The sequence below is a fragment of the Pseudonaja textilis genome, chromosome Z, assembly GCF_049901715.1.
Source record: "Pseudonaja textilis isolate UNSWEBS1 chromosome Z, rPseTex1.2, whole genome shotgun sequence".
Lineage (NCBI taxonomy): Eukaryota > Metazoa > Chordata > Lepidosauria > Squamata > Elapidae > Pseudonaja > Pseudonaja textilis.
In genome coordinates, this window is record NC_142008.1 from 80441513 (window position 1) to 80461529 (window position 20017).

The window sequence follows — 20017 nt, forward strand, 5'->3', positions numbered from 1 at the left end:
ATCTTTTGGGCAAGTCTGAGCAGATTGTGAGTGATTAAAGCAAGAAATACAACCCTAGAGCATATTTTTCATCAAATATATTCGGCTTTAGAATGTTTTCAAATGACAATCTGGTCAGTTACATGATTTAGTCTAGTGTATATGTGCAATGAACAGATAACCTATGAGAGAATCACATTTATGTAGCAACTATGCATGACTGTTATGAAAAATTAATGTTTGCATTTTCCTCCAAAATATTTTTATCCAGTTTCAAGGGTTATTTTTCATAGTTTTCTTAGTGCTGCATATTTCTCCAATATTTATTAAGGTTATAGCATTGTAGTATGTTAAGTACAGATATTATGGTCTCTTTTAAATTGTTTAGTTATGGTAATATTTTATTAGTTCCAGAATTGGTGCAAAAACCTTATGAAGGTCCAGGAGAAATGGGGAAGCCTGTTGCCATTGCTAAAGAAGACCAAGAGAAAATGAAGGAAATGTTTAAAATCAACCAGTTTAATTTAATGGCCAGTGAAATGATTGCACTCAACAGATCTTTACCTGATGTTCGGCTGGAAGGGTAAGTGCATTTATTGTACAAAAAGTCCCTTTATGAGGGAGATGGACTTTTTCAACATTTGATAAATAAAATAAAAAGATTGAATATGGGAATTGGATGGAATATTGGAGTATACTAAAGGGCACAATTTTCTTTTTTCGCTGGGAAATGAAGCAGCCAAAATATACTCGTCTTATCCCTAGTTAGGATAAAAAATGAAAAGACGTTTCTATTTCCTTAACATGACTCAGTGTTCAGTTAAACCAACACCAGCATCTTAGAGACCATCATTTCTCCACCACAAGATAGAGGTCTCCCCCAGCATTAAAAGCAAGCAGATTTTAGTAAAGTTCAAGTCTTGTCAAGTTGCCAAGTACTGCTCTCCATAACTGGTTCGTGTCTTGTCCCAAATCAGACGAGGAGAAATCATTGACATTTGATTGCCATTAGAGCCATATATTAAGAGAATTTGGTAGAACCGACAGAAAAGTTATCTGAATGCAAGTATTTTCTTCATGATACCCCACATCTTAGCTATCTATATGGTATAGTTCTTTGTAATCAAATTATTTCTTTAGCTCTCTTACTAAATGGAATAATATCTTTATATGAAAATATATTGAATGAATAGACAATCCTAGGACTCTTTGGGAAGATTTAATTTTAATTTTTTTAACATTAATTTTATAGCATATTTGTAATGGCTCTCTTGCCAAATATAAAAAAATAGTTCAGAATGGACTGCATTTTTTCTATGACCAATGTACAGTCACTGCAATTAACATATGAAAAGCAAAGCTCTGGCAACTGCATCATTTTTAGATCCTTGACTTGATTGAGAAATGAAAATTGCTTTTTTCATTCAACTTACCTTAGTTTTATTTGATTATTGTTTTGAAACTTTGAAGATTTTATTTAAGCCTTTGAATAGGTAAATAAGTAGTGTTAGGTTAGAAAATTTAATACTAAATAGAGAACGGTTATGCAGAAGGAGAAAATCTTTAGATATGCACATATATTGTCAAAGCATATATATTGTCAATTTATCGCTTCTTGGAATCATTTAATAATAATAAATATTTTTAATATTACAAACTATGTTTAATTGAATTTACTTTGCATGTTTGAATTTTTGTTTTAAACGAAGCTTGAAGTTCATGAGGAATGTAGCATTCCACAATTTTGCTCTTTCATAAAAGTAGCAGGCAAAATAGTATTTTTGAAAGCATAAGAATACAGAATAACAGAGTTGGAAGACCTTCAATGTCTTCTAGTTTAACCCTCTGCTCAAGAGTGCAGGGAGCCAAAAAGGCATATATGGGGGAGAGAGACAGGTGGAGAGTATTGAAACCCCATGCAGGCAGCTGGCTGTAACTTTGGAAAGCTGTAACTTTGGAAATCAGTCATAAGTACTATTTGTTAAGTACTGCCATAATTGAACAGTTGCTGAACAAATTGTCATAAGTTGAGGAGTTACCTGTATAGATTTTACCTTAAACATTTTCTATCTTAGCTCATTATTATTAATTCATCTTATCAGAAAGACTTTAAATTAAAATTAAAGGGGGCGACCAATCCTCATGATCCTTGGGACCTAATTCCAAGCAAAAACTATTAGATAATCAATAAAATATGGAGGTAGAGAGAAAAGAGAAAGAAAAAAAATACTCAGATGCAAAGTAGGAAATGTAGAACACGTACCCAAGGTTAGCCACAAAAAATTAAATGCCTAAACGATAACACTGAAAGTTTAGGGAACGAACAGGGTGGACTTCAAATACTAGTACAAGAGGGCAAGTATGATATAGCTACCATTTACAGAAACTTAGTGGAATGAAACTGACTGAAATGTATTGATAGAAGGATATTAAACTATTCAAAAGAAACAGACCTAACAAAAGCAGAACCATAAATGATAGGTTAGGAACACAAATTAAATATGCAAAAGTAAGATAAGAAAATACCTGCCAGCTCTCAACGTATTCAAATCAGTGTGTCCCCATGGACTACATCCTGAGTTCTGAAGGAACTAACAGATGTGATTTCAGAACTATTGAAACATATCTCAAAGTTCTTGGAGCACCTGAGGATGGAAAAGAGCTGTTGTGGTTCCTATCTTCAAAAAAAATCAAAGCAACAAATCTGTGAAAACCTAGATGCAAACAAAGTTAAACCTACTTCCTGGCAAGCTAGAAAAATGTGGTAGAAAACAACACCACCACCAGATGGCTGACAAATCGTAGTCTGCAATGGAACTACATTTACAAGGAGGGAAGTACGCATTGGGGTGCCCCAAGATTCCCATTTTGGGTCCAATATTCTTCAATATTTTCATAAAAGATGTAGATGAGGGAATAGAAGGAGAACTCATATGATTTGCAGATAACATTAAGCTGGCAGGAATAGTCAACACCCCAGAAGACAAGCTCAAGATCCCAAAAGACTTTGACAGACTTGAGCACTGGGCCCTATCTACAAAATAAAATAAAATGTTGATAAAAATAAGATTTTACACTTAAGCAAGAAAAAATAACTGTATAGGTATAGTCTAGGCAAAACTTAGCTTAATGCCAATAACTGTGAGAGGGATCTTGGAGTCCTAGTGGACAGTCACTAAAATAATGGGATTTAAGTGATTGCCCACTAGAGCCAATAGTGTGTGGCAGCAGTCAAAAAAGCTAATATAATCCTGGCATGCATTAGTAGAGGGATAAATCAAGATTGCATGACTCCCATGCGCCATCTATCTGCACACGTGCATGTGATCCCTCCACGTACTGTGCATCTCCCGTGTGTACCCCTGTGCGCGCATGCGCACCAGAAACCTGACAATCATCTGCCAGGTGGTGACATGCAGGTACAGTGGGGCTCTTGCATTCCGGGGGAAATGGCTCTGCATGCCATTTCCAGCACGCGTGGCATAGGTTCGCCATCACAGGTATAAGATCTCCTGCTTGAGCAGGTATTGGACTAGAAAACTTCCAAGGTCCTTTCCAACTCTATTACTCTGTGCTCTTATGTTCTATTTCAGGAGTGTCAGACTCAAGGCTCATAGGTTGGATCTGACTATGGGGTATTTAATTCTGGCCCACAGGGCAGCCGTGGAAATGGTGAAGGACTGGCCTGCAGTGCCTCTGCCAGCAAAAATTGAGCTAGAGATGGTTGCATGCAGCCCTCCCAGGCCCCTTTTTCAGCCTGGAAAGCCTTCTGAAGCCCTCTGTGAAAATGGAGCCTGGAGGGGCTGTGCTTGCATGCCCCGGTTCTGTTTTCACTGGCAGAGGGCTTCAGGAGGCCAATGATGTGGCTGTTTGAGTGCAGTCATGCTACTTCATTGCCAATCAATTGTGTTCATATGTTGATAATTTCCAGTGCTTCCTACCAGTTTCTTATAAGAAAGTCAATGGGGAAGCCAACAGGAAGTGGGAAATTGCTCCTGCTTCCAGTGTTTTTCTGCTACCTGTGGTCATTCAGTTTTTCTATTAAGATGAGAAAATATTTCTGAAACAATGACCCAATAGGTCATGAGTTGTCTAGCACAGCAGCGGTGGGGAGGAGAGGGGATAGTCCCACTTACATGTCCCAGGTCCCAATAGACCATAGTCCAGTACTTGGCCACTAATTGGGGTTCAGGATCCCTGATCTAACATATTAGTAAAACTCTTGTCTTTGATTGTTTGTACCCCTCATTTGAGTGAAATGGTGTACTACACGGCAATAACTTTTTTAAAAAATAAGCCTGCAATACCTGCAAGGAGCAGCTGTCCTGATTAAATGTGACAATCTCATGATCTCTTCTTTCTCTGGATAGATTTCACTGGCTAGGCTTCACCTTTTGTCCACCAGTCTGTGTAAAGTGTGTCCCAGCTCTTTCTGGAATATCTAGCTTGCCATGTACACACATATCTATATATATATATGAATCTAAGATATTCTTGTGTTCACATCTTCAAGAAAGAAGCATACCTGCTAAAAACATTTGTCATATCCTATCTAAACAATTTAATTATAAAGGTGATAAACAGCATATTTATAGCCAGATTTTCCAGACCATTTATTAGAAGCATGTGCTTTAAAGTATATATGCTTAAAGTCCCAATGTCTACATGTACCTACCTGAACAGCTCCAGAAAGTACTCTAGCTATCTTGACTGATGACGTTTAGCAAGTAGTTATAGGGAGTGAAATATCTTCGAAAGCTGCATCTGAAATGTGAAATGTTCTACCATTTTGGTATCAGATAGAATTTTTTTTTAATTTTTTTAGATATGATGTTTTATTAAATATTAGGACTTTGTATGCTTTATTGGTTAATTTATCTGTTTTAAATCTTTTAATTATTACTATAATTTGCCCTTGCAGCATGATTGTAAATAGATGAATGAGATCAAGAAACAGTTTTTCTAGCTGCCTCAAAATTATTATTCCAGTATGTATCTACCAAGATTGATTAATATTGTATAGAACACATGTTTTATATTCTATACTAAATTGCAGTACAAGCACATTTATTTAATTATTGTAATTATTTTTATATTTTTAGCTGTAAGACAAAAATGTATCCTGATAATCTTCCTACAACAAGTGTTGTAATTGTTTTTCATAATGAAGCTTGGAGTACTCTCTTGAGAACTGTTCATAGTGTAATGAACAGATCACCAAGACATATGCTGGAAGAAATTATCCTGGTAGATGATGCTAGTGAAAGAGGTAAGAATCTATCATTGATTGCATTAATTGCCACTTGGACATACTTTTTAGATTCAGACTTCTCTTTCAGAATACATTTGTATCTGGAGAGTGTTTGAAATCTCTTTTGATTTTGGTGGTCATGAAGGAAGGTTGCAGGTCTGCCATTGGTTTGTGTTACGTTTGTATCAGGGCAGATTGAAAACCAAAGTTATTTTATTTCCAGAATCGATCATAGTGCAATGTATTATCCATGCTTGCCTGCACTAAGAAAAAAACCCAGTCATGCTATTTCTCTTCTTTTAATTAAATTTTATTATAAGATTTCCTCCCTAAATTGTTAAAATCTTGTGAGATTGTCAGTTTTTGTAAGATTCTGATTTTTTTCATCTAGACTCTAGAGTTCAGGCAGAGCTATAGTACTGAAACATACTTGATTGCACTTGTCAGTTACCTTTGGAAGAAACTGATAAGTGCAATTAAAATATGTTTCAGTACTATAGTTCTGCCTGAACTCTAGAGTCTGGATGAAAAAAATCAGAATCTTATGAAAACTGACAATCTCACAAGATTCAGGTTGGGAATAGTGCATCCATCCTGACCCTACTGGATCTCTCAGTGGTTTTTGAAGCCATTGACTACAATATTTTGCTGGATCAGCTCTGGGGACTGGGAACAGGAGTTCTGTTTTGAAATGATTTTCCTTTCTTTGTGGCTGGTATCAATAAGTATTGGTGGAAGAAGAGTGGTCCAGTCCTAGGCACCTATTATGTGTTAGGGCTAAAGTTACTGTCCTACTTACAGTAACATCAATATAAAGCTGCTGGAGAGATCATCAGCCAGCATGGAGTTCAATGTCATCAGCATAATGGAGTGCTTGTGATTCCTTCCCCCTTCCTCCACAGGATCAGGATTATTGACATCTGTGACTCAGGATGAGGTAACATTCCCGTAGACATTCCAAAGGTACTTTTTTCAAGAGGTAACTGGACTTTTTGATTTTTTATTTGAAGACATTTCGCTTCTCATTCAAGAAGCTTCTTCATTCTAAAGAATGAAAGGATGAAAGCGAAACATCTTCAGAGAAAAACCAGGAATTCCAGTTGCCTCTTGAAAAAAGCACCTTTGGGATAACCATGATCTGGATGACTGAGAATCTTCATAGACATAAAAGATAAATATTTTGTACCAGGAAGTTAGTTCTCAGTCAATGAAATCTCACAGTTAATTGTTTTTATTCAACAATGAAGATTGCAATTCAGGCTATTGGTTATCAACTTTTAAGTTGTATATGGCAGAGGGCTATATTATTTGCAGATCCATCTCTCCCTGTGAGTATCTGTCCATCCTACTAGGTTAGATAGATTGGGTATATTCCACGTACCTTTCCTTAAATGTTGCCATCTGATAGAAACTGGGAGGTGTGTCTTGGGTGACTTTCTCAGTTCTTTGGAACAAAATCAAAGAGATTCCTATCTTTTTAGTTTTCTGGAGGCCTGTGAAAACTTGACTGTTCTCTTTTTGTCTAAGATAGGGGTTGAGCTGTGTTAATATTTAATCTGGAACCCGGGGGGAAGGATACCTTTGTTTTTAATTACATTTTATACATAATTGCGAACCACCTATAGTCATTGTATGAAATAGTAAGTCCTGTAAGTAAATAAATGAATGTGGGTAGATGATCTACTTGCAGTAACATTTCATTCTTGGACTGATGAAATATCTATGGACAGGAGCAGCCTAGAATGTTGTGGAATGTTGTAGCAGTCTGTTGAGTGTGTCGTAGTACATTATTGTAGTTGGATGGAGGTAGATGAAGTTGGGTTGTATTGGAATGAAGGATGAATATGTTTGGAAGCTGAGGGTGGGTCACACTTGGGGATGGTGGAGCTATTGGTTTGGGTGCAACCTTGCCTTCTGTATTGATTGCTGATGCCAGGTGACCAAATCTTCAATGCATCTGTATCCAGTTGTTTTTATTAAATACCAGATCAGATTATATAATAATTTTATTACATTTATCAAAGTATGAAATACAAATAAAAATTAAAATAGTATGAAAATGGGAAAGAAGAAATATAAGTAAAAGTGGGAAAAGAAAAGCATAGACATCCAATTCCTTTTTGTCCAGTAGAATAAAATAATAACAAATCGCCTCAAGTTTTTTACTTTTACATACTTAACATGTACTATCCATTTCTATAACAACAAACATATCTAAACAGCAAAACCCAAAGTCAAAGCTTCATTTTTTTCCTGCCTCAAGCACAAAATCTAGAAATAGTTTTCAGGTGGAAAAAAAACTTGGATGTATTCTTTTCTTTGATTAGAGCAGTTAATTTACCCATTTCTGTTCTTTATCATTTTTATCAGCTATTCACTCATTGTGGAAATTAGACTATTTTTCCATTTTTGTGCATAAAGCATTGTTGCTGCTATCAATGTATATAATAGCAAGGTTTCACTTTTTTTTAAGTTCTTTGTCCATTCTTATCCCATAGAAAGGTCTTTGATTTAATTTTTATATTCACTTAAAAATCTATATTAAAATACGAATCTTACCTCAACATTTATTTTATCACAAGTCCACCAAAGATGGTAAAAAGTTTGTTATTTTCATTTATACTTCCAACATACTGTAGGAAATGACCAGGCTGACAAGATTCAGTTCGGAATCTTTTCACGCTTATAAGAGATCTAAATCTAGCCCTCATTGAATTCCACTGACCCTTATCTATCGCCAATTTGACCTGACTGTTAGTTCAGAGTTTTGTAGTAAGCTAGCATGGATTAAAGTTGTGCTCATTTAAACAATCAATCTTGGTTCCTGATTTCTTGTGCCTGATAAATCTATTTGAAATATCTTTGTACATCTTTGACAATTTATTGCCTGTTAAATACCAATGGTACATCATTTTATAAAAAATATCCATTAAATTATAGTATAAATTTTAAAACCTTCATCCACATGTTTTCCCATTGTTCAAGCATTATATTATACCCAAAATCCTTTGCACATTGAATTATGCAATGCTTTGTATATTCATTCTCCAAATTCAGTTTCAATAACAATTTATAAACTTTGGCAATTGCTATTGAGTGTTACATGTTTCCTTATTCATTCTTTGATCATGATTTGATCATGAATGAGTCAGCTAACGTCCCAGAACGGTATTAAGTTGCTTTTCAAGTTTGGCATCAGCTATGAGCCAAGGACAGATGAAGATTATTGTCTTTTGGAATGCTTTGATGGATTTCAGAAACTGTTCCACAGATAATCAAATATGAAACCCTTTTGTTGAATTTGTACTCTATGGAACCGTTGGTTTAGTGCTGTTCTGCTTGAGCTGCTAGACTTGATAACCAAATTAGTAACAAAATCCCCGAGACTGCTAATTTTATGAATTTCAGTTTTTCAGGGTGATATAGAATCTAGCATTCAGTTTAGATCTGTTTTTTTTCCTTTAGGCAGTTCTGACATGAGTTGATATTGGAGGACTTTAATATCGATCCTTGTCATGATTGGATCATTCTTTGATTGCTTTTAGTCTTGCCTCTCTTCTCCCTTTCTATAAAGAAATAGGATCTAATAGATTGGTCCATCCCAAGTGACTAATGGGTACAGAGTTGCTTGTGGTGTTTTTAATGCTAATCTGGTGCCATGATCAACAGAGGCACTATGCATTTTATAAGGGTCTTAGATCTGATTGCTCCTATATGGCATCACTCTGGATGAATCTTGGAGTGTTTCTTGATTCTCTGATAAGAAGCACCAGAAGAAACCCTCAGAGCTCTGTTAGAAAGAGCCAAAGATTGAATCTGATAAAGCATAAGTAAGAGTCTATATCAGGGATTACATTGTGGAGATGAATGGCAATTCATAGCTATTTTTCCACTCTTACTGTATCTGGAGAGGGATTTCTCCTTGCTGGGGAGGGAGGAGTCACAGGTTGATCTGCAGGCCATTATGAGAAGTAATCTAGCTATCTGTAAGAAAAAATTCTCAGAAAGTAGACATAAAAGAAAGCTATCATGGAAATCTAATTGATGAGAGATTGATTAGAAAACAATACTTAAATATAATTGGTTTAAAAGATGCACAGAGCAAAAAGGGAAGTGAAAGATTTGTATGGAAAGAAATTAATTACCTTGAATATATTAGTTCCATTTAAAGCATCTAGGTAAGACAAAAAGAGTAATTTACCTGGTGTGGGAATCCCAATATGTTTTTTCTCTCTCTTGCTGATATTTTCATTTTTTTAGACAGAAGGAGAAATGAATAGAATAAAGATGTCAGCACTTTGGGAAATAATGGCCATGTTGGGTTGGAATTCAAATAAAGTTCAAAAGGAAAAAACATGAGGTCAGCCTATTTTTAATGAAATCAGGTGAATAAAATATGATGGCTCAACATCTCAAAAACAAATAAGCACAAAAGTTGAGAAGACTGAAAAACAAAGCAAGGATAAGGTCAGTCTTTGTGAGGAGAAGGCAAATAAGAATTTTAACAGTAAAGTAATGCCAAAATCAATATAATTGTCAATCTAAGAAATAAACAGATGTGTAAGAAACAAGAGCAGAAGCTAATAACTTAACGAATACAATCTGGTAGCTTCAGCTTTTTATGGATAAAGTCAAGAAAGCTAAAACGTGAAGTAGACTATAGGGCGAAGCAGTTATCAAGAAATGTGAGGATGAGAATGACAAGACATGTGAAATAGATAAGGGGGGAAATAGTTGCCTATGTACAAAGTAAAAAACAACATGGAGCCTGTTGATTTGTTGCACAGGGAAAATAAGAAAATACTGTTGAAGTATAAAGATAGAATTGCTGTTTATGTCAAGAGCCACTCTTAACATGACTGATGAAAATATATCTGAAGATTCACAAAGTTACTGGGAAAAGTCATCTTGCTGCTTAAAAAAAAAGCTGTACTGGTAATGTTCAATAATGACAGCAAAACAACCCTCAACTTTGGGGTGTCAGGGACCAGTTCCATGAATAAAGTTTTTTCCATGTGCCAGAGGGGGCATGGTTTCTCATGCCTGTATCCCATGCATGTGCAGATGGGCTTCGCTTATTTGGGTGGTCCAATGCCAGTCTATGGCTCAGGGTTTGGGGACTCCTGCAGTAAATGACTGGCAGGAAAAAATGCAAAGGTATTGGAGAAACATGGCATGAACATCAGCTTACATACTACTAAGTCACCTTGGATAATGAGATGAATGGCATTTAAAATGAATGAGTGAGCGAGTAAATGAATGATACTTGTATGATACTTGACTAAAAATGTAGTGTAAACTGGGGCTAAATTAATAAATTGACTGGATCCAAAACACGAGATAATAATTCCATTTCATTTTAAATTGATTAGACTATAGTTGTAGTACCTTATCTAGTTCTAGATATAATAATATGGTAGGTAATCTTTTGGGTTCAAAGAAAACATGCTGTTGTGCACTTCATCTGTGAATACAGTTTCACAGTCTCAGTCTGGAAGCCCAGAGTCTAGCACAATAGGGGCACTGGAAATCCATCAGTATAATAGCTGTGGGTGTTATTTTGTGATGTGTCTCGTTATTTTCTCTTTGTTTGTAATAGTTCCTATCTTCAAAGCTGGTTTAAGTTTTGTAGCATAGGGCTTGCCAATAGGTTCTGTCAAAGCTGCACTTATCATTCCGTTGGCTGGATACCAAAGTGGCGTAGGATTTTCTTCACAGTATCTTTATAATGCTTGTGTGGGTGACCTCAAGATCTCTTTCTGATCTTTAGTTTACTATAAAGCAATTGGCAACACATATGATCATCCATTCTGATGATGTGTCCTATCCACCATATCTGGACTTTAATAAACAGACTCAATGCTAGTGGACTTTGTACTATCCAAGACTTCAGATTGAAAACATGGTCCTGACAACAAATCACTTTCCATAAAGGTGAAGTAAGGATGGAGCAAAGGGCACACATGAGAAATCCCTTAGTTGTTTGATGTGATTGGTACAGAGTCCAGGACTTGCATAAGTGTAGAAGAGAATGAGTAACCATAGCTCCATAAACTTTTAGCTTTATAGAGATACAGACATTGTGTTGATTCAGCACTTTAATATGCAGCCACCTCAGAACCGATCTACCCTTATTGATTCTGTAGTCAATTTCTTTATCTAAAGTTCATTGCTTGACATGATGCTTTCCAAATAATTGAAGCATTTTATATTTATAACTGGTTGTTGTCAACTGAGATTTTTTGGTCTTGGTATTTGGCACTGTCTAGTAAAGTATTTCAGTCTTGTTCAGACTGATAACCCAAAGAACATAATGGCATCTTGAGAATTTGTTCAGGATCAACTGTACATCACTGTCCTTCTGCGCTAGTTTTTTGAATGATTGCATGGACATACTTTATCTGTGTGTTCAAGTGGTGAAAGTCAAAGAGAAAGCCATTCAGTCAGTACCTCATGTATACTCTTACAGCATGTGACAGTTCTGGATACAGCATTTTCGAAAGAAATAGAGAAATGGAGAAGTCAAAGAATGCTATCCAGATGACAGGGAACCTGGAAAACCTATTCAACTTTAGACTTTAGGCCCATTTAGGTTGTGGCTGGTGGTGTTATATGAAAGGATATTGTTTTTAGGGTTCATAAAAGTGAAGTATTAGCTAATTTAAGTATGGTTATTGAAATCTGATGATGATTTTTGAATCTATGTTAAACATATGCTATGCATATTAATTGAACAACTATAGGACAAAATGAAACTTCTAAATAATATACAAGACTGTGCTGTCAGTAATTTTGTGGAAAATTATATTGCAACTGACAATTTTTATATGTTTGAATTTAAATGATTTCTCACATGAAAAGAAAAACCCTGTGAAGATGGATTCCTGACATCATAATTGGAGTCCTTCATTGTGTTCTCTTTTGGCTTCTGTGTCCTCACAGCAGCATGTGTTGCCTTCTAGACAATTTTATTTAATAAGGGTTTTGCTCTCCTCTGTATCATGCATCTTCTGGAACTGCTCCTTCTTATTTCCTTACTTTTTTGTTCTCAGTGGGAGTACATTATGGTCTTTGAGAGTTCATCGGTTTGACTACATAATTTAAGCAGCTCCATTTTACAGTGCAGAAATTCTGGAAATAAGTGTCTACCTTCTAATGGCCAAACTGTTTGCTTTAATTTTCTTGGGGAAGAGGATATTGCTAAGTAATATCCATAAGATTAAGTGTTCACGGATAAAATGTTAATGATTGGAAACATGTGCATGTTTTGACAGATGTTTCAGAAATACACTTTCAAAGAGGTTCTGCCCTCACATACTAGGAACTCTCTTTTTTCTACTGTTCTACCTAACTTGTGGCAAGAGGAATTCCACTACACTATTTAGGGTTTTATTTCTTCATCGTTCAGGTTCTTCAGTTTAGTCTTCACAGGTTAGGTTGCGTAGCCCATTTTCTGCATGAATTGAACTTGCCACTTTAAGCTCCTTAAGAGTTAAAAATAAAGGGAGTTGACTTGAGCCAAAAGAATTGAATTCAGTCAGTAACAGAAGCTAAGAAAAATGTTCAGTATAAACTTGAAAGTGTAAAAAGTTGTACTTGCTTTTCTTAACAAATAATTGCAATGAAAATCTCATAGAACATTTTGCCAAAGAAATGAACTTGTTCAAAAAAATAACATTGTCAAATAAATGTGTGAAGGCTGCTCAGAATATCTGTCAATCTTGGGATTTAAATACATCTTAATCTTATTTATCTTACCCCAGATATCCAAACAGATTCTTGTTTAGGTCTTCATTCATTTATATCAACATGGAATAATTTTAATACGAATCAGAGTAAATAACTTTAGAGCCCAGTTCTTAGCATTTTGTTGCAATTCCAACAATACTCCATCAAGTCTGATTGCTGTGATTAGTAAATAGGATATTAAATTCAATTAACAAAATGGAATTGAGAACAAAGGCTTCTGATTTATATATATAGCTTAAGGTATCATCTGATTAAATAAAATTCTACATTTTGCTCTCCACTGAATTCCATTATTGTTTGAGAATTTTAATCAATGCAGATGATTCCAAAGCCAAATTAAAAAGGCAGGGAGATAACTTTGATGAGTGGCCTGACATGGACTTAATTGAAATGAATGCATACCATGATTTAGGGGTGGAATAAATAATATCCAATATATAAAATTTTGCAGCAAGTGGGAGATCAAATAGATTCCTAACCAACCTTGCCAACAATTTTGTCATCCAAAAGGTAGAGGAGAGAACTAAAGGAAAAACTATACTGGACCTAATTCTAAGTAATACAGAAGAAGTGATAGAGGGCGTTGAATTTTATTCACTGTCAGGTCTACCTCTGTTTAAATCCTAAAAAGAAACCTCCCAACTCCATTGATGTAGAGAAGATGTACTTTTACTAAGAATGAACTGATAGCAGCAAAAACAAGGCAAGATCTGGGAAAAACCTGCATGAAAGTTACACATTGAAAGTTACCCCAAATCCCTCCCGCCCAGGGTCCAGTACAGAAAGATCAATCATGTCCAAATTGATGTTATGGGAAAAGCTGTTTGTCAGGTGTTGGGTGCTTCAGGAGTCCCAGGATGGTTGGCCTTGGAAAAGTCTAAACAACTCCACGCAACTGCTCCATAGTTCATGAATGCAAACTTTCCTTCTCATTTAACATTTTTATTAAGTTATAAGATAAAATGATATACAAAATACGAAAGTAATTAAAAAAGCAATGGGAAGAAAGTGGGGAAAGGAAAGTGAGAAAGGATTGGGAAAAAGAAAAAGAAGCATTGACTTCTGACTCTATTGCAGTAAAATAAGGCACTAACATCAAATCACAACTCTTTGTTTTTTCATAATAACAGAAAGTAGCTATCTATCAGTCTAATCAGTAAAACCCAAAATCAAGGTTTCATTCTTTTCCACTTCAAGCACAAAATTCAGAAGCATTCTCCATATGGAAACAAAAGTACTGATATTCTTTTCTTCAATCAAAATAATCAATTTTGCCATTTTAGCCAACTCCATCAGCTTCTGCAGTCATTCATCCATGGTAGGAATTGAAGTGTCCTTCCATTTTTGGGTGTACAATAGTTTTGCTGCTGTCAACAAAACAAAGTTCCAAATTTTTTCTCTCAAGTCTTTTTCCATTAGGTCCAAAAAGAAAATTTCTAGTTTCATCTTTATCTTCATTTTCAAAATTTGCTGTATTAAAATATGAATCATAATCCATTTTTTTTGCTTTATAACACGTCCACCATAGATGATAAAAAAATCCCTTCTTTACTTTTACACTTCCAACATTTATTTGACATTCCTTTATACATCTTAGATAACTTATCTGATATTAAATACCAGTGATACATAATCTTACAAAAAGTTTTCTTTTTGTTATTATTATTAGTGTATGCTGTTATTACATTAGCCAGGAGACCACAATACTATTTCAGAGTAGTAGTTTGGCTGCCAATTTTACCAGCTTTATTGTAGGCATGCTAACGCGTTTCCCAAGATGTGCCATTGGCTTCGCATAAGAAAGAAAGATAAGTGGCTCTTCCTGCGGTGTCATCCAAGACCTCCTCACTTCCCTGAGCCACCTCATAAATGTGCACCACAATAGAGAAGGTTCAGAACCAGGGGGGATCTGACTGCTTGCATGGAGCACCAACTCATCTTTCCATCTATTTATCTACTAACATAGAACATGCTTTCGAACTGTTAGGTGGACAGAAGCTGAGATGAATGATGAGATTTCAACCTGATCCGCGGTCTTAGAACTCAAATTGCTGCACCAGAGACCATCTCCAGTGTCATTAAGCCACTGAGCCACTGCACCTCATTTTTTTTTCTAATAGTCCTTGAGAGTTGCTAGAAGGGATTCTGTAATAACACCCCTTTCCTGGATTTCATAGTTGATTCTTAGGAGTGCTTTTCTGTAGAACTGATTAGATGGCACAATGCAAAAGAGCTCTGTGCCAGATGGCCATTTTATGGTATGGCTATACTATTCAATCCAGAAGGATCCTTTGCTGTGCTCAGAGGCACAATCTGCCTGCAGGTTGTTAGAACAGTTGCATGTTTTCCTGGCATTATCTATTATCTAGATCAGACCTGGGCATTTTACAGCCCTTGGGCCAAATCCGTTCCTTTGAATGTCTCTGCTTTGTCCTGAGATGGCAGCAAAAGGGGGGGGGGATATGGGAGGGTAGAGGCCCTCCACAACAGTCCCAATTTTTCAAGTGGCTCCCTTGGAAAATTAATTTCCCACCCCTGATCTTACAATTACTATAAATGCAGATTTTTTTTACCTCATGCCATATTTCTTGTAGCTTTTCTCCAGAAAATAAAACTGTCAATATCCCAGGCAGCAAAACCCTTTAGGACAACTGAGTATTCTATTTTTCATTTCCACTCTTTTGACCTGAACCTGAAGTTTTTCATCCTTACTAAAAAAAAACCCATCAAAGTCTTGTGTGAGTTGACAAATTTGTCAGAAGGTATTGTTATAAGAAGGAAGGAAACTCTGCCTCCATAGTCAGTAAAAAGTGTGGCTACCATTATACAATTTTCTTCCATCTACCTCCTCAAATTGTAGGACTTCAATCAATCAGAGCTGGAAGGGACCTTGGAGACCTTCTAGTCCAACCACCTGCTCAAATAGGAGATCCTATACCATTTCAGACAAATAGCTGTCCAGTCACTTTTTTTAAAACTTCCAGCGACGAAGAACCCATAACATTTGAAGGCAAGCTGTTCCACTGGTTAATTGTTCTCACTATTAGGTAATTTCTCCTTGTTTTGCTTTCTGGTGCTTTGGAAAAAAGTTTAATACAATCCTCGGTTGTATAAACAGAAGCATGGAATCCAAATCACATGAAATATTAGTACCATTTAAGTAAGACTACACCTGAAAACTGCATCCAGTTTTGGTTTTGGTCACATTACAAAAAAGATATTGAGACTTTGGAAAAAGTGCGGTGAAGAATAACTACGATGATTAAAAAGGCCTGGAGACTAAAATATATGAAGAACAGTTGCAGGAATTTGGTTTGGGTAGTCTAAAGAAAAGAAGTACTAGGGGTGAAATGATAGCAGTATTCCAGTATTTGAGGGGTTGCCACAAAGAAGAGGTCAACTTATTTTGGCTGCTGCAGCACACTGCTGGTTCATATTTAAGTGATTGTCCACTAGCACTCCAAGATCCCTTTAGCAGTTACTGCTATTGAGTTAGGTTGGAAATTGTCCATTTCTCTTGGGCCTGAGGTTGAAAGGAAACTTGGTGGTCTTTTGTGGGGAGTGCTGCATTGACAGCTAGTAAAGAAAATCAGCAGATTCAGAAAAAATTGTAATAATTAAGTAGTCAAATAGAAAAGAAGAAATATTTTGTGAATAGTCCTGAAGTCTTCCTTAATAACTTTATTTTAATTATAAAAATGGGTCTAGCTGCCCAAATGCAAATATTAATACTTGGTGCTTGCAAGAAGACTGTAAGTTCGTCAGACAATAGCTGTTGTCTTCCTATTGTTTGCCCTTTCTCTCTCACTAGTATAGCAGGATCAATAGATCGTTGGTGACCTCTCTCAACATCAACTTAAAGGGACTTTTGTGTTCTGTCTCTGAAAACCTTGAAAATAACAGAGGCTGGGGCACTACATTGGCTTGCATGCTGAGGAAAAAGTCATCCACAATAACTAAAATATCTCCTATAAAAAAATCTTCAGATTGTTAGTGCCTGGCAGAGCAAAGTAGTCAGTCTGGGTCTGAATTATGAAAATAGCAGTTGCATAGGTATGAATCTTAGCAACAGGTCAACTATTAATGTCACTATAGAGTCCCAGTGATATATCAGCCCAGGAAAGTAAAAGTAGAGTTCTGCTAAGTGTGATAATATATCCCCTTGCTCCACTTCCAGCCCTGCTTACCTTGTTGCTCAGCATGATATAAAATGCAATTATTCCATTATTTGACTGTTACAATTCTGAAATACATTTTCTTGCAGAGAAATCTTCCATAGAGGAGGTTGTTAAATCAATGATTATGGAACAAGTAATGGAATCTATGAACTAAGAAGCTGAATTCATAATGTTTCTTCTGTTGGATCATTTGTTCTGAGTAGACATCATTAAATAGATTCAGCCAATGAGTTGGTTGAGGCCATTTCTCACTAATCACTTATTGTATTTTTATAGCATTGCTTAGCCATTGCTGAAATGGTTTAAAGCTGGTCCCCATTGCTGTTATTTTGGCATGGGATGATTCTTGAAGATGCTACAAATTGCTAGTAGGAAATTGATATATCATGATTGGATCTAAAATATGTCTTACTAGCTAATATATAGACAATTTCCAACCTAACTCAATAGCAGTAACTGCTAAAGGGATCTTGGAGTGCCAGTTTTTCAAAAAATAGATTGGGGTCTGCAACCTTAAATACTTAAAGAGCCATTTGGGCCCATTTCCCACAGAAAAGAAAACACTGGGAGCCACAAAATCCTAGCGAGACATCACTCACTCCCACCCAGTCACGTGACACCCTCCCCAGCCTAGCCTATCCAGCATTTGTTACTCCCAGTGTTTTCTGTGGGAAACAGGTATCACTCTCTCTTGGTGACTCTATCTCTTTCTCTCTCTCTTTTCTCTCCCTTATATTCCCTCTCTCTGTCTCATCTCTCTGTCATTCTCCCTCTTTATCTCCGTCTCTCATCTCTCTCTCTTTCTCCCTCCTCTCTTTCTCTCTCTCTCTCACCTCTCTGTCTCTCTCTCATATCTTTCCCTCTTTCTTCTTCTTCTCTCTCTCATCTCTCTCTTTCTCCCTCTCTGTCTTTCTCTCACACCTCTCTCATCTTTCTCTCTCTCTCTTATCTCTCTCTCTTTCTTCTGTCATTTTCTTTGTCTCTCTCATCTCTCTCTCTTTCTCTCTCTCTTTCTCTCTCTCTTTCTCTCTCTCTCTCTACCCCCCCTCTCTCTGGTGTGTGTGTGTGTATTCCCTCTTGAACCATTTTCAAAATCAGGTGAGGGTTGGTGGGTTTTTTTGCTGATGTTCTTTCTTCTTTGATATGATTTAAATCAAGAGTCATTTCAGATTCTCAAATAAATGAAGCTCTTTCATTCCCCTGTTGTAGCTCCCTGTCGACTGAACCCAACACTGGCAGGCCCCGCCCCTCCCTTTCCAGTCATTCCTTGCCTGTCCAGAGAAAGGAAGAGCAACAACAGAGATGGAGACTCGCTCCATATTCCAGACCGGGAGCGAAACGCCCCTCCACTTGCCTCTTCTTCTGGCTCTTGTTGGTACTGCATGCACCTCAGTTGCTCAGGGAAGTGCACAACTTGCTCTTTGCCCCAAGACACTGGTCCAGCCTGGCTGCAGCCAACACTGCTGCTGTTGCCACCTCCATAACCTGCCTGCTGCTGCCTTGCACAGCAAAGTTAATGCGCTTTACAATGGGGAAGAGGCCGTCCCCTCCTCTTCCTGGAGCCCTTTACGACATGGAGCTCCATCTCCCATCGTCACCCTTCTCAGGCTGGGTGAGGAGTGACTGGGAGGGGAGGGCAAGGGGCAGGGCCAGCCAGTGGTGGGTTCAGCCGACAGGGAGCCACAGGAGGGGGATGAAAGAGCCGCATGCAGCTCCAGAACTGTGGGTTGCCGACACCCAAGATCGATGATACTGCACATATCTTCCAGATGCCTGATAGAAGACTATTAAATCAGTTCCAGCTTATTATATCAGTCCCAATGACAATTCCATTATTTCCCACTATTCTATGAATGTTCAAAAATTCTTAGAAGATTTTCTCATCTATCTTATAATAATCGTGTAACTAAATAACTATATCACGGGTGCAGGAATGATTTAAATTTCATTGTCTTTAGCACATTCTGATGATGGAAGTAAATAATGCCTATGCTAAAAATATAAGTGATTCAGTTTGATGGAAAGAAGAGAAATATCCCATAAAGGGAAACTAATTATATGGTTGCCATTTCCTACAATTACCAAATCTCTATGAAACATCAGCGTTTCTTGTTGAACAGTCTAACTCTGATGTACCCTATGTTCCAGGTCTAGAATGTTTAGGTACCAACCCTTGGTTGCATCCACTTTGCCCCAGCCATCTACCTCAGCCAATTCAAAGCCAGCTTTCCTCCAAATAGCCCCCATCCAATTGGGTGGCAGGCAAAAGCAATGATGCTGCTCGATTGGCAATGGGCAGGAAAAATGAAGGGGCTATGGGGGCAGCATGGGATGCAAGTTTTTTTAAAGCCCCGCAGCTGCTCCACAAGTTATTTTTTTAAAGGGCTGCTCTTTCAGACCAATTGGTGGCTCCAAAGCTGTGATTCTGACAGGTTGTCCAGAGGGATACAGGAATGTAGTTATGAAAAGAAGCTGCAGTGCGAAAATATCCTGCTGCTCAGGGTCACACAGATCTGTAGGAAAAGCATGATGTGAAGAGAGAAAAGGATGGAAAAGAAATGTGCATGGTATGTGTGTGCTTAAGTGTGTTAAACCAATGCAATACCATGATCTACAATGTACGTAAAGCTAGAACTAAGTCCTATTAACAGATAAAAACTATCTTAGATTGTACTCAAAATACTGTACTGTATTATGTCTTTATTGAAAACATTTAGGAAAATATTTTCTCTTGGTTGGAAAAAGTACATGAAATCTTAGACTTTGTAAATATTGTTCATTCCTTTAGCAGCAGTGGTAAGAAGTGGTAAGCAGTGGTCTCTTGTATCTTGTATATTGGCTTGGCAGTGTTTTGGTCTGC

At 36.9% G+C, this 20017-nt stretch overlaps 1 protein-coding gene across 8 annotated transcripts in view; it reads left to right on the top strand.

Annotated features, from left to right (window-relative positions):
- The window catches only part of GALNT1 (polypeptide N-acetylgalactosaminyltransferase 1), a 79460-nt gene that overhangs the window by 16022 nt on the left and 43421 nt on the right, over positions 1 to 20017 (top strand). For all 8 annotated transcript variants that reach the window (XM_087916042.1, XM_087916043.1, XM_087916045.1 and 5 more), the window contains 2 exons: positions 388 to 562; positions 5082 to 5248. In XM_087916042.1, the coding sequence (XP_087772168.1) occupies positions 388 to 562; positions 5082 to 5248 (342 nt within the window). The remainder of the gene's footprint in view (positions 1 to 387; positions 563 to 5081; positions 5249 to 20017) is intronic.